Source organism: Haliotis asinina, chromosome 9, assembly GCF_037392515.1.
Source record: "Haliotis asinina isolate JCU_RB_2024 chromosome 9, JCU_Hal_asi_v2, whole genome shotgun sequence".
NCBI classification, from domain to species: domain Eukaryota; kingdom Metazoa; phylum Mollusca; class Gastropoda; order Lepetellida; family Haliotidae; genus Haliotis; species Haliotis asinina.
Window position 1 is genome coordinate 46,981,235 of NC_090288.1, and position 15,739 is coordinate 46,996,973.

Genomic DNA, 15,739 nt, shown 5'->3' on the forward strand with positions numbered 1-15,739 from the left:
ATCCTTACGTTGTAGGCATGTGTCATTCATCCATCCTGATGCACATCCTCCAGGACAGGTTCCCACCTTCTTATCACAAACGTCATGGTTCAGGCAATTTTGACACTGGGAGGAGCAGTTGACACCATAGGTACCGTCCGGACATTCTGTACAAAGAGAAATACATTCAGTTCCGAATCATTTCGGTTACGGCAAATGTGTTATTTGGGGATGGGGTTGGGGTGTGGAGGTTGTTGTGGTTTAAACCTGTCGAGATGTCTGAGTTGCTGAAGCCCATGGAGTAATTCTATCCAGCGACAAAACCCTTGTTTTACAAACGTTACAATCGAACTTCCATTGATTCTCATAACTTTGAAGGGCTGCACCCACCAAATAACAAGTCATGTCTGCAATTTTACCATATCTAGCGTGGCATGTTCTCATGACAGTGGTGTATTTCGAATCTTGTATGACTTCCAGACTTTAAACTTTAATCTGTTTTTATGGGGTGAAATATACGGCATGATGATTTCACGTATTTTGTAATATCCATACATCATGATTACATATATGTTAGAAAAATCCTACATAAACTTAGGAAGTGCTATACTGTAAAGTACCAGCAGATGTTTACCAACTTGATTTTCAGAAATCGCGTTTTCGGTGTCTCTTTGTAAGTTAGAACCCTTTCAGACTTTCGTGACAAGTGCTGGGGTTTCAAATCTCGCAGCTCTTGTTGTAGCCATTACTGTCACACCATCACCCACCATCTGGCATTTCAAGCTATGTTTTACTTTTTGCTCTGCCTACTTTCAATACCAACACTGTTATTTGACGACATGAAGTTAGAAACGGATTCGGGATTCGGGATTTTTTTCAGACTCGGGATTCAAATCCCAAATCTGATTATTTTTTCAGATTCAGGATTCGAAACCCGAAACTGAATTTTTTGTTCACATTCGGTATTCGAATCCCGAATCTGAATTTTTTGTTCACATTCGGGATTTAAATCCTGAATTTGAATTTCTGTAAGTATGTATGTATATGTGTGTGCGTGCGTGCGTGCGTGTGTATGTATGTATGTATCTATCTATCTATGTATATATGTATCTATGTATCATGTATCTATGTATGTATGTATCGTGTATCATGTATGTATCTATGTATCTATGTTTGTATCTATGCATGTATCTATGTATCCATCTATGTATGTATCTCTGTATCATCTGTGTATCTATGCCTGTATCTATCTATGTATCTATTTATCTATGCATGTATGTATGTATCTATTTATGTATGTATATATCTATCTATGTATCTATGTATGCATCGCTGTATACATCTATTTATCTATATATCTATCTATTTATCTATGCATCTATGTGTACATCTATGTATGTATATATTTATGTATGTATCTATGTATGTATGTATCGATGTATCTATGTATGTATCTATGTATCCATATATTCATGTATGTATCTATGTGCGTATTTGTGTATGTATCTCTATATCTATGTATCTATGTAGGTATATATGTATCATGTATCTATGTATGTACCTATCTATGTATCTATGTACCTATATATCTATCTATGTATCTATGTATGCATCTCTGTATCTATCTATTTATCTATTTATCTGTCCGTGTATCTTTGCACCTATTTATGTATATATGTATGTATATATTTATGTAGGTGTCTATGTATGTATCGATGTATCTATGTTTGTATCTATGTATCTATGTATCCATATATTTATGTATGTATCTATGTACGTATTTATGTATGTATCTCTGTATCTATGTAGGTATATATGTATCCATGTATCTATGTATGTACCTATCTATGTATCTATGTACCTATGTATCTATGTATGTATCTATGTATACATCTCAGTATCTATCTATTTATCTATCTATCTGTCCATGTATCTTTGCATCTATGTATCTATGTTTGTATCTATGCATCTATCTGTGCATCCCTGTATCTGTGTATCTATGTATCTATGTATGTGTCTATGTATCTATGTATCTATGAATATTTTTTCAGATGAACACCCAAACATGAACACCCAAACTAACATTTTCCCTTGATATTTCAGCCTCAACTTTCCTTTAACAATCCCGAATCCGAACAAAATATTTAGATTTGGGATTCAAATGCCGAAACCCGAATATGAAGAAAACTCAAAGTTGAGGCTGAAATATCAAGGGAAAATGTTAGTTTGGGTGTTCATGTTTTTACGAAACCCGGGTTTACTAGCGGCCCCCAGTACCTTAGAAGGGGTGAGATAATGTATATTGACACTGTTGTTCATAACTCCGAATCTGAACAAAATATTCAGATTCGGGATTCAAATGCCGAATCCGAACAAAATATTCAGATTCGGGATTCAAATGCCGAAACCCGAATATGAAGAAAAAACAAAGTTGAGGCTGAAATATGGAAAAATGTAGGTCTGGGTGTTCATGTTTCTACGATACCCAGGTTTACTAGCGGCCCCTAGTGCCTTAGATGGGGTGAGATAATGTATATTGACACTGTTGGTCATAACTCCAAATCCGAACAAAATATTCAGATTGAATCCCGAATCCGAACAAAATATTCAGATCCAGGATTCAAATGCCGAAACCCGAATCTGAAGAAACATCAATGTTGAGGCTGAAATATGGAAAAATGTAGGTTTGGGTGTTCATGTTTGTAAGATTTTAATCCCGAATGTGAAAATAAAATAAAAAATATTCATAGATACATAGATAGATACATAGAATTTAAGATACATGGGTACACAGATAGATGCATAGATAAATAGACATAGATACATAGATAGATACACAGATAAATAGATAGATACATAGATAAATAGACAGATACATAGATACATAGATAGATACACAGATACATAGATAGATACACAGATACATAGATGCCTAGAGACATACACAGATACACAGATACATTTATGATACATAGATACCTACATTGATACATTCATAGATACCTACATAGATACATTCATAGATACCTACATAGATACATTCATAGATACCTACATACATAGATACATAGACAGATACGTAGATACAGAGATGCATACATAGACAGATACGTAGATACAGTGATGCATACATAGATACGAGATGCATAGATACGTAGATACGAGATGCATACATAGATACGTAGATACATGATACATACATAGATACGTAGATACATGATACATACATAGATACGTAGATACATAGATACATGCATAGATACGTAGATACATGGTACATACGTGATACATGATACATGATACATACATGATACATGATACATACATGATACATGATACATATATGATACATGATACATACATGATACATACATGATACATTCATACATACATACATACATACATACATACATACATACATACATACATACATACATACATACATACATACATACATACATACATACATACATACATACATACATAACTTCAGGATTTAAATCTCGAATCCGAACAAAAAATTCAGATTCGGGATTCGAATACCGAATGTGAACAAAAGAATCAGTTTCGGGTTTCGAATCAAGAAAATCACGAATCACGAATCACGAATCACGAATCACGAATCACGAATCCCAAATCCCGAATCCCAATCCGTTTCTAACTTCATGTTCCTTATTTGACGGTAAATGCAAGTATAGCAGCCTGTCAAACAGACTGGAACATGGTCGGTTCCTAACTTGGTTTGTACTGTACACCATAACCATCGAGTGGGTGAGCTTAGTTTTACGCTGCACTCAGCAATATTCCAGCTACATGGCGGCGGTCTGTAAATAATTTAGTCTGGACCAGACAATCCAGTGATCAACAGCATGAACATCGATCTACGCAATTGGGATCCGATGACATGTGTCAACTAAGCCTGACCACCCGATCCCGTTAGTCGCCTCTTACGACAAGCACAGTCGCCTCTTGTTTGCAAGCATGGGCTGCTGAAGGCCTATTCTACCTTCACTGGTCCCATAACCATCGAACACAAACAGAGCCAGCAATATGTAGATTCAGTGCAATACTGTTTGTAGCAACATGTGGTCAACGTGCGCTTACTGTGGTCAAAGGGATCTTGTTACGAGCGTGTATTTTCTGTATATTTTGTTATTAATTAAGTAATAATATATTAATTATTGGGTAACAACATTTAGTGTTTTGAATAATAATTATGATGGGTCACATTTCGTGTAACAGATGGTCAGCATTTTTGGGATTTTGGCAGCATGTTTTCCGGAAATTATCTGCCCTTGGCCTTTTATTTGTTTGCTTCCGGAAAACTGAACTTTCGGGAAATGACTGAGGATATATAAAAAAGTTTCCGTGTTGAGTGGGGACACAGGGACACATTACTGGAGTATAGGTCAACGCCTGAATTTACATTAGCCGCCGCCAGACCGCTGACTGTGTTACATTTTGCATGACTGTTTCTCTCTCGCATTAAGTCTTCGGTGAGTTTGTTATGTTATATTTCGTGACCCATTGCCTTAGATTTTGTCTCATTTATATTGTATTTGAAAGCGACATTATGAAATTGACTTGTGACCTTGTATAACTTGCTCTCTTGCTTTGATCTAATAAAACAGTCTTTGAATGTTTTAGACTTGTCTTTGTTTTGTTTTGCTGGTTCAAAGGGGGTTTCTTACGTCGTTTCCCAAGGTAAATTCGTAACCGTAGCAATGTGCACTAACCTTGTTTACACAAGTCGTCACTGACATACCCTGCTGCACATCCTCCAGAGCAGGCTCCTGTGGTCTTGTTACAGATACCATCATTTATGCAGTTTCCACACTGGGAGGCACAGTTACTACCAAACGTACCATCTGGACATGCTGTACAGAAAGAATACATAAGTAATCAGCTATGAACAATATTCAGTTGTACTGACATCTAATCAGAGAAAACTGTCCATGTCATTTTGCGCTGATGTACCAACATTTATGTTTGTTCATGTGCAAGAATATATACATGTATCAACAATTATGTTGTTGGTTTTGTTTCCATGTTTTTATGTTCTACAGTGAAAATACTGTCAATTTTGGCAAATAGAAAAAAACATATATTACTTGACACATAGCACCTACTTTGGAAATTCATCAGAATGATGCCTATTGCATTAGCATACATGTACATTGGTTTGTAGTGTTATTGTGACGAGCACAACTGTTAACCATCGAGCTTCTTCGCGGTGAAAGTTTTTGAGAAATGAAAATATAACCGCACTTAACAGATTGTGACCTCTGCATCAAATTTCAGTGTAAATTCTACCTTCCGGTTTGTGAACAGTTTGACAAGACTTACGGGACATGTACTGACATCGCCTGACATACCATTACAAAATGGTAACACATACTTAGAAAAATGAGAAATTAAGATTTTGCTCTTTTCGGAAATTAACGGGGAATGTGACTCCTCTCTTACCGTACCTGTTTGACAGTCGGTGCCATTATATCCTGGGAAACATCCACTAGTGCAGTGACCGGTGATCTTGTCACACACATCAGTACTGTTAAGGCATCGGCACTGTTTGTCACATTCTTCCGAAAACCTCCCGTTACTGCAAACTAAATGTTACAGATGCATTTTGATTTGTTGGGTTTTTTTCCAATGCGTGAAAGTGACCGTATGTAACATATACTATATTAGGGATTGCTGCAAAGTCTAAGCTCTAGTACTCAAGAGACATTCAGCCGTAATTCGAACCCTTACTCTAAATATGACATACGAGAAGTTGTACAATACCATTACAACACTAATCCCACATATAATTACATTTATTTCAGGTTTGGACTTTATAGGGTTTTGTCTTCTTCAATGCAATATCCGATGATCGTTGTGAATTAAATGGATTATGTGAGATAAATTATTGTTTTCTTGAAAACAATTATAAACCTAAGATGATATATTGGTGCCTTTTCAGTGATAATCTTTATGTTGATGGAAATGGTGATACTGTCTACTTCCATACAGAAATACAGGTCGCCGTTTATAGAGGATATCATATGAGTGTCCATGTCATACTGAATTTATGACACAAGTGCCTAAATGTTGGTATTTCCCGAGCGAGAGCGATTTAGGAACATAGATATGGACACGAATATAATATGCTGTTTATTCACGAATTCGTTAAATTGAGGAAAATAACCCAAATCTACTTCCAAACCTGGACTGGCTACCCGCCGTCGCCTCATTTAGAACGCAACGTCACAGACGAACCGTGACATCACGGCATTGTTCATGATGTCACGTTGCCGTGATAAAGTGATATTTTGCTCTAGAGCGTCGTATGAAAAAATGAACCCTGAAAATATGTTCGCCCTGAAAGGTAATAAAGATATATCTGTTCCTCATACTGAATTGTTTAGCCTTCATCTCTCTCACAGCATGACACTTCCATGACATACCAAATATCTGCACTTCACACAAGGTAAGGTATTTCTGTTGACCAGGTATCCGTATAGTGACGGTGGTTCCTGTCAGTGGCTGGCGGCAGGTGACATTAGCAATAGGCGGAGGATGTTCAGTTGATGACCAGTTGTAGCAGATCTGGTTGCCCACAAGTATCTCCATGCCGTTACTCCTCTCTTGGTCTGTTGAAAATGATTAAGCGATTTCATGAGTATAAATTGCGTTGTATCAGAGTTTAAGTCATAAATGACTTGATAAGGAAGATAGTGTTCTGTTGTGACGCGTTCCAGGCTCGAATATGAACCACCCTAAAACGAATCGTATGCTGATCAGACCGTACAACCTTCAGTTCTAGCTGTCAGACTAGTCACCGACGCTTAACACTAACATTCGACGAAATTCGAATCTTAACCTGCTAATAAATTAAATATGTTTCGTGACAAAATAGAGAAGTCCATGTGGCGTCTTAATGAATTGCAGTATTAACTTCCTTTATCATGAAAAAACGTCTATATGATACTTGCTCACACGCTCATAAACACGTATCCCACGCATTCGTCTACTCGCACACACACACACACACACACACACACACACACACACACACACACACACACTAAGGTACTTCTCTCCTGAACTGTTGGATAGAGAATGTAAAATATCATATTTTTTATTAAGTAATAAGTTATCAAAAGATGAATGAAATTCAGGTGGCGTTATTCATCCGTTACAGTAATAATTTCTCTTATCGTGCATTTTTCATCGAAACCACATTTCAAATGATAACCGTAATTATATCATATTTTCTCCAGCAACACATACACACACACACTCACACTCACACACATACCCACTCACATGCATACACACACATACACTCTCTAAAAAACACCCCCACACATCGTTTAAACTTTGAGTTTTAGAGCTTGCCATTTATTTCTTTATTGATATTATTCAATAATTTTATTATTGATATTCTTCAAAACAGGCTACCTCGGAAACTGCTGGTTGATTGTATGAACACCTTTTATTCATTTCTGTATGAACAGTGTGCCGTTGTTTGTTACAGTGAAAGTAACTGGTATATTGCTTTAATATAAATATGATGGGTTTTGTATTTCTGATCTTCGTGTACGTCTGCTTTACCATATTTGAATAAATATGTTCATTTTTCATGAGCATGTATCATTTAAGTTCGAAGAACAAGGATGCGGGATATCCCTTGTGAGAACTGTTTGATCATTCAGTTATGAGGAAGTATACGTATACGGAATAGTGACTCAGGGAATGTTTGCATTCGAGCGTGTCAATGGATGAAGAGGCTGTCAATCACATGTCACATCAGCAGCTGCTGTATCTCAGCCATATCGTCAGTTTATCAAAACATATATTCATAATAATCATAAGTAAAGTAAAACACATGTAAATGAAGGACAATGAAACAATTCAACTGTCACAGGTATGTATTTTAAAACAAGTAATGAAATTTAAAACGTCCTAACCGGCCAATATAAAACAAGCTGTAGATCGCTAAAGACCAAAAGGTAGATGACCAAACTAGTGACCATGTGGACACAGCTGGATCTACAACATCCCTTCAGCCCACAGCAATTTTAGATATTCTAGCCACGAATTAAAAGGACATACATACTACGAATAAAACGAAAATAATCGCTGTTGCCAATTTATAGTACCATCACAAAATAAACTGTCATGCATATTTATCATATCTGACAGGAATGCATAAGGAGGTAGTCAAAACACAAGAAGGTTATTACAGAGCCCAGTGTGGACCAAATGTATTGAATGTGTATTCACTGCTAAAAGTTCAATGTCGTTAATTGATTTTTTTTGTCTGTAAAGAGCTTGATTTAAATGTAATCCACCGAGTTTCACAAGTCAAGTGAGATTAGAAAATGCTGTACCAACAACTCTGTTATGACGTCGATTTGAAATTGCCTATTTTTTCCAGCAGAGCATAAAGCCTGCACACGTACTTTTAGAATTAGTATCGGTGAGATTAAAACGCTATTATGACAGAACGTTCATAAAAAGTGGTGATCTGAAATGTGTGACTCTATTTAACCAGGGTTATGTATAAGACCGGAGAGATCTAAATAAACTGCTTAAGTGATATAGGTCCAGGTATTTGCCACCCCAATCCATGAACACAGCTAAATAGCAGACAATCCAAGGTTCCTTATTTACACGTGCAGTTTACAGACAAATTACATTCTGTAAGGGATCTGAAGAAGCCTGAGATTTCCAACATTGGATTACTATTTCAAAGGAGATAATTAGTGAACTACATTATTAAGGCAAAGGTTCTAAAGCAATACAGGACCAAGGAGTACCAGGTCCGATCCGAAGCTCCTCCAAAAACATCCACAAACTGCTGAAATATCATCCACCCTTAGTAGAAATATCCATCCACTGAAACTGTATATATAATCATCCAAATAAAAACTCCGCATCGCTGTTGCCAGCTGGTGGCATTCCAAACATCCGAAGTCCTCACTGTCAACCAAGGACAATATATTTATAGTCAGTTTGTCTCTCAATAAGCAAACTGTCTTAAATAAGTTTTGCGTATATTAATATGTCATCGGCTTCATCACAAATTACTCTTTCAACAGATCATCTTCTAACAATTTGAAATAATGAGAATAGATACATTACTGCTTGCTGCGTATATACAGTTAACAAGGTTGATGTATATGGGATATCTGAAACATTGGATATCTTCGTAATAGCTATCCCTTATGTCCCATAGAGGTTCATGACACCCCATAACCGCTAGATATGGATGCAAGCTCTTCACAGTCGTCTCAGCATAAAGGGATTTGCTCTCATAATCTCATAATATACTGTCCATCATCTGAAAGATGGTAACGATGTATTGACGGATAATGTTGACATTGCCAATTGGCCTGGTGAAATTCTCGCCAAGCGTTCGTCTTCATCAAATCATGAGTTTCAGAAATACCAGAAACAAAAAGGAGAAAAGATTTAATTTTAAATTGTGAAGATTATAATGAACTATTTTCATCACATGAGCTATATGCAAACCTTCAGGAAACTCAGGATACAGCGACAGGGGCCGATGATATATTAGCTCCTGAAACATTTGTCTCAATCATGCCTGGAAATGATTTGATACCACATGGCCTACAGGGATTCCCAGCTTCATGACGTAGTGCCATTGTGGCCCCATGCCAAAGAAAGGCCGGGGTCATCCTGATCCGCCTAATTACAGGCCAATCTCTTTAACGAGTTGTGTCAGTAAAACCATGGAGTGAATGTTAAGTAATAGATTAACACAGTATTTTGAAATCGTTTATCAAATATTCAATGTTCTTTCAGGAAACATCGCACAATCATTGATATTTTATACGTTTAGAATACTTTTTGAAATGCTATAGTCAACAAAAAGCATGAAGTATCGATATTCTGTGATTTCGCGAAAGCATACGATGCCATTTTAAAGAATTTACATGATTTTAGTTTGAGGGAACGTTTACCTAATATTTTTTTAGCTTTTGACAGACAGGCAATTTCAAGTCCGAATCCTGTCTGACCGTTACAATCAGGGTCAGAGTGTCCCACAAGGCAGTATTTTGTCTGTCACGCTATTTAGCATCAGACCCAACAAGTTATGAAAGGCTTCAAATGATTGGTGGATCAGGTTTTGTTGATTTACATATTACCTGTCGAGGTAAAATATGGATACAATTGAAAGGCAACTGCAGTTCTGTTTAAACAAAATATATAAATGGTGTCTTGAAAACAGCTTTAGATTTTCTAAGTGAAAAACTAATTGTCTACACTTTTGAAGAAGGAAAAAAAGCCGCATAAGGACCAGAACTATCTTTAATGATACTGTCATCTAAGTTGTCAAGGAGACCAAGTTCATAGGGCTAATTTAACATTTTCCCATTTAACTTCCACATATCAAATATCTAGAAAGTAGATGCCTGAAGGTACCTGACTTGTTGAAAATCGTTTCCAATTCTAAGTGGGGATGGGATCAAACTACTTTTCTACACATATATTGATCAATGTCTCTAATCTTGATTATGGCCCCATAGTGAAGCCTTCATATAGTGAAGCCTGCAAAAGCAACCTAAAATTTTAGATTCTGTCCACCAACAAGGTCTCAGCCTATGTCTTTAGAACTTCACCGGTTAACACCCTCTACGTCGAGGCTGATGAGCTCATAACCAACTTAACCGTATATGATAAAGTACACTCCGATCAGTCAAACCCTACATATAACTATGTCTTTAATATCCTCTGTCAGGATCTGTATGACAAGAAGTCTTGTCTTGTACCGTCTCTTGGTATGAGGGTGATTTTTTTCCTTTCTGCTGCTGGCATTGAGTTAGAAAATGTGCTCTTTCCCATCATCGTTATTCTCCGGGATAGAAAAGGCCTTCAGCAACCCATGCTTGCCATAAAAGGCGACTATGTGGCAAGAATTGAATAACAGGATCGGGTGCTCAGACACGCTGTCTTGATTGATACATGTGATCGGTTCTTAATTGTGCAGATCGATGCCAGTACTGTTGATCACTGGATTGTATGGTCCAGACTCGATTATTTACAGACCGTCGCCATATAGCTGGAATATTGCTGGACGCGGCGCAAATCTCGCTCATTATTCTCCTCTTCGGCAGTTGGTAGGGCCAGACGGCGACCTAACCTGACCACACTCACTACAGAAACTACTGAATTACAATATGAACACAAATTTAGACACCTAAAAATTAGTTATATTCTCCTGTCATACATGATTAAACTGATTTAAACTCGATTACTAGCTTTACAATATTTATCTGTAATAGTCTAGTTGTTATACTGTTCTTTGATGACAGGTTTTTATATTTTACCTATATGATTGTCAAAATATAATTTGATATATTTGATACAGCCGATGTGACTTAAAATCTTAATTAACTCACTCCTTTTTTACACTGATCGCTGCAAGAAATTGGTGACATTCTTAACAGGGGGAAACAACCATTGCATTGAAAACACAAATGGCACATCATGAACGTCGTTGCATTTGGTGGCTGAGAAAATGCGCAACTTGACTGAAGTGAAATGTTAGATTTTTAAGGTGTATGATGATGTGTGGTATTCACAAAATACTCTCGTAAAACTGATGACGCTATACCTGATCGATGCAGCATAATATGAATACAACATACGACTATTGAAATCTATTTAAAGTATACTAATCATTCTTATATAAAAACGTCAATAGACTCTCACAGATCCGATACAATAATAAATATTCTGACTCATAATACCTTATTTAGATAACAAGTTCCAAATTTAGCTGTACAATTAAAAGCTGTCATTTGAAAGGCGACATTGTCAATCCCACGATGTTCAAAAGAGACTTTTCGGACTTTGTCACCCTTTAATATCTTCTTCAAACATGTGTACTCACCCATTTCACGAATATAGAGTCTGATGTGTTGTATCTTCTCTGGGACTGAAGTATTCAGGTGCACAGTCCAGGTAGGATTTGACTGCCTGGCTGTATGAGCACATGGCTGGTTCGCCGCATCTGTTGTGACAATGCCGTCTACACCAATTCCGGCTCCATGTTGGCGTACATTCCCCCACAAAGTGCTACTCTGATTACAAGATCTCCTCAGTGCGATGTTTTCTGAAATATACATACACATTCAGTGTCACAAATATCGCCCACTTGTTAACATGACACTGACAATCTAAATCATACTCACGTTTCTGACAGTTCGGACCAAACCATCCTTCCTGACATCTGTCTGGATCACCGACCTGGCTACAGGGACTTGAGGGGAACATGCCACAGGCAGTCTCAGTGTCACAGTGACACTCGGCATCTGTTACAAAAAAGACACCTTAACTCGACTAAAAGTCATTATTACTTATTACTACCGACTAACAAATATTTGTAGCATTTACACTTTCACATTCTGTGAATAAAGTCCTTACCGGTGAGAGCTACAAGGAGACAGGGCACAAGCAGTCCTATCCAGAACCAAGCCATGTCGTACACCTAAGTGAAAAATAATCAGGAAACGTTCATGATCTTGATAAAAAAAACAAACAGACCTATCTGAATTGTAAAGCTTCAGCCATTCAGTCTTTCGGAACAAATACTGAAACATTTTCTTAGTCGTTGAGTCCAATTCGAAATATTCATAATATGCAACTATATTCCAAAGCTACGGAAGCGTAATAGGGCCAAGATGATTTTCAGTCTCAGCCACACCCCTGCCTGTCTGTCTGTGGGAATACCCAAAACTCCATCATTACATTTTGTTTTATTCCAGCATAACAGGCACGTTCACATGGGTATGCGCAATCATGACCACATTGTACAAGCTTCATAACACAGTTCGTGGAGATTGATCAAGATTTCTTTAAAATAATGTTCAAGGGATGCTGTTTAAAGAGGGCGGTGAACCAGTACTGTATAAATCTGTATAAGGTCATATATGTCATTTGTCTGTTGCAGTTATATAGTCACATACATATAGTTAATCTCATCATTTATAAAAATAAATATAATTCAAGGAAGGCAATTATAGCTATAAGTTGATAGCATGCCAATAGGCCTATATATTTCATATGCGCGGCCTGATTTAATTTGTCTGATAAGAAATGCACAGGCATGTCAAAAGCTGAAAAGTGGCAGAAAGATTGCTAGGAGAAAGTCACTCCATAACTGTTAAGCAAATGGATAACATATCAGATGTGGTCTGTCTGACGAAATGTATAAACATATCTGACCTGCAAGCCAATGGTAAACAACATCAGATATAATTTTCCTGATTAACATTTTACAGACTTCAATGGATCAAATATGATATTGTGATTTTCAGAGAGTCAATACTAGCAGTTGCAGCAATAAACAACACTCATACATAATTTATCTCATAACATTTCAAGGTATGTTTGAACTACAAAGTTCAATGATTGTACATTGTTTTCACTGAGAAATGACAGTGGCTATACACAATAACATTGCATAGTGACACTGCATCAGTGCCATGGATATGACCATACTTCACAATATAATAAGTAGTACGTAGGAGATACCAGGTCCTAGGTATGAGATATTAAGTCCTACGTAGCAGATACTAAGTAACTCAGTAAGTCTTACGTATCAGTAGGACTTACTGCAAACGGTTGAATAGATTGAGACAGTAAGTCCTATGTAGGAGATAATATGTCCAGACTCGATAAAACAAACAAAACATACAAAAGATGAATTGTGACGAATTTCTAATAAGTTTCAATTCACACATCCACAAACTCATGATGCATTTTGGATTAAACACAGAGGAAACAAACAAAATCTGATATTCCATTTATAATAATGTTCCCTTAGATAATGAGAGTTAACATTATCAGCTGTTTATTACATTCGAATAACAACTGCCAAACAAAAATATCCCATCCGAATCATAAAGAAACGCTATTACCGTAAAGAAAAACGTTTTTGACCATTAGTAATACTTAGTTTTGTACATCACCATTAAGGTTTTAAATTATTTATTTCTGTGCATATACCTGCTGATGCAAATTGAAAGAATGGCAAGAACACCTCTGGTTTTCTGGTGACAACTGATATTAATTTCACCCTTATTAATTACTTGCAGGGTTGTGGCATTATGTCTTGCGAAATATATGTTCCAAAGTGTTCTGCAAACCTCTGATAAATAGTTTCAAACGTGTGTAATCCTTGAAACCTCAGACAATTATATAATTGGGACATACCCCCAGAAACCCCACATGTTTTTCTTTTTGGTCAAAGGGGCTTGTACATATGATTAATAAAATATCAGTATAACCTAGGACCATACATTGTATTGATTCCGCGGAATCACGTGTATCACTATGAGCACGTGTATCTCGATCATCAGTATCTACAAACGTTTGCGGAAATCAATGTTAACTCATGGATATGTATTTTACGTTTGAGAGGAAACTCGAAACTGTTGATTCAGCACGAGGACTATACTTCTTAATCACTACTTTCGCTATGCTTCAGTCACTTCTAGAAATGCTTTCAGCTTCTCGTGACTCTAGCCTTTTACTCTCTACTTCAAGTTGCCGAAAATTTAATTGAATAGACATTAATCGAAGAAATAAATACATGAATTAAGATAATTTTTTTAAAAACAGCATAATATATGCTACAAACGTAACAGTTCAATGCTTTCGTGTATATGCATTTGAGGGAGCTCAGACGTAAAGGCCATGGTCCCTAGTATGGTGATCTACCTTCTGTCGTTGGTGATATATAGCCCGCATTTTATATTGTCTTGTCCAAATAGTGATATTAGTTTTAACTTTGCACACTAGTCTTAAATTGTACCTGTGATATTCTGGTCGTTTTATTGTCCTTTAATGACGGGTTTTTATGATGTACATGGCTTCCAATTCAGTATTAAATGTTCTTGTCACGATATGGTTGAAATATTGCCTGCCAATGTGACGTTAAATAGTAGCTCACTCAATCAAAGGTAAGTTTATCTCTGTAAAGGGAAAGTATTTCTTTCCCTATTACGGGCTGTCTCAGAAACGAGACGGCACTTCACTGCAGTTTAAAAGCACACACACTGCTGTATACAAGGTTTACAACAAGGCAACTGTCTCTGCTGTGCATATTCAGTGGGTGGGTCAGCCATACACTACAGATCCTGTTTACATTTGCGTGTCATGTTTAAAGACTGACTTCAGTTTTGAGTTCACAGACAGCAGTGACAAGGTATGAAACACGATCATATATTGTCCATAATACGCTGTGATCAACGCTGTGGTTATATGGGACTAGATGTATAGTTACCAATGATACAAACACGCTAATCATCAGGCAATATGAACCTAAAGCTGAGACTAATGTCTATCAGAATCATTTAGTGCGCCATGGGTAATTATTGAGATATCGTTAATCAGAATATCTTCAGTGGATCTCACTTAGTTCAATGATAAAATTACTCACAGCGCACACGTTCACCCTGCATCCAACACGATCTCAGTGCACAGCAACCAGGAAGGAAATAACACATAATGATAGGTGAAGTCACGTGATTAATACATGTCTTATGTGTATTAAAGGTGGTGCAACTTAACATGCATTACAATTCAAATTGTAAAGCCCTACAGGCTCGTATGATGAACAGATACTGGATACCTCAGTCTTTATCTTAGCTTCTACCTCTGCTTACTTGTGATGTAGGCAAACACGCCGCCCTGATGATATTACATGACTAGATGTAAACTGCGAGCACGGGAACAATAA

The 15,739-nt window shown here is 36.9% G+C and overlaps 1 protein-coding gene across 3 annotated transcripts in view; it reads right to left on the reverse strand.

Moving 5' to 3' along the window:
* LOC137297039 (receptor-type tyrosine-protein phosphatase epsilon-like) overlaps nt 1-15,739 on the reverse strand; it is a 46,708-nt gene that overhangs the window by 11,871 nt on the left and 19,098 nt on the right. The window contains exons 1-8 of one of the 3 annotated variants that reach the window (XM_067828991.1): nt 15,440-15,494; nt 12,421-12,484; nt 12,189-12,308; nt 11,888-12,109; nt 6,429-6,614; nt 5,451-5,588; nt 4,716-4,856; nt 9-146 (exon numbers count right to left, since the gene is read on the reverse strand). In XM_067828991.1, coding sequence (XP_067685092.1) covers nt 9-146; nt 4,716-4,856; nt 5,451-5,588; nt 6,429-6,614; nt 11,888-12,109; nt 12,189-12,308; nt 12,421-12,475 — 1,000 coding nt within the window. In that variant the 5' untranslated portion in view covers nt 12,476-12,484; nt 15,440-15,494. Of the gene's footprint in view, nt 1-8; nt 147-4,715; nt 4,857-5,450; nt 5,589-6,428; nt 6,615-11,887; nt 12,110-12,188; nt 12,309-12,420; nt 12,485-15,439; nt 15,495-15,739 lie in introns of those variants that run through there. The other 2 variants (XM_067828988.1, XM_067828989.1) reach the window with 2 other exon arrangements.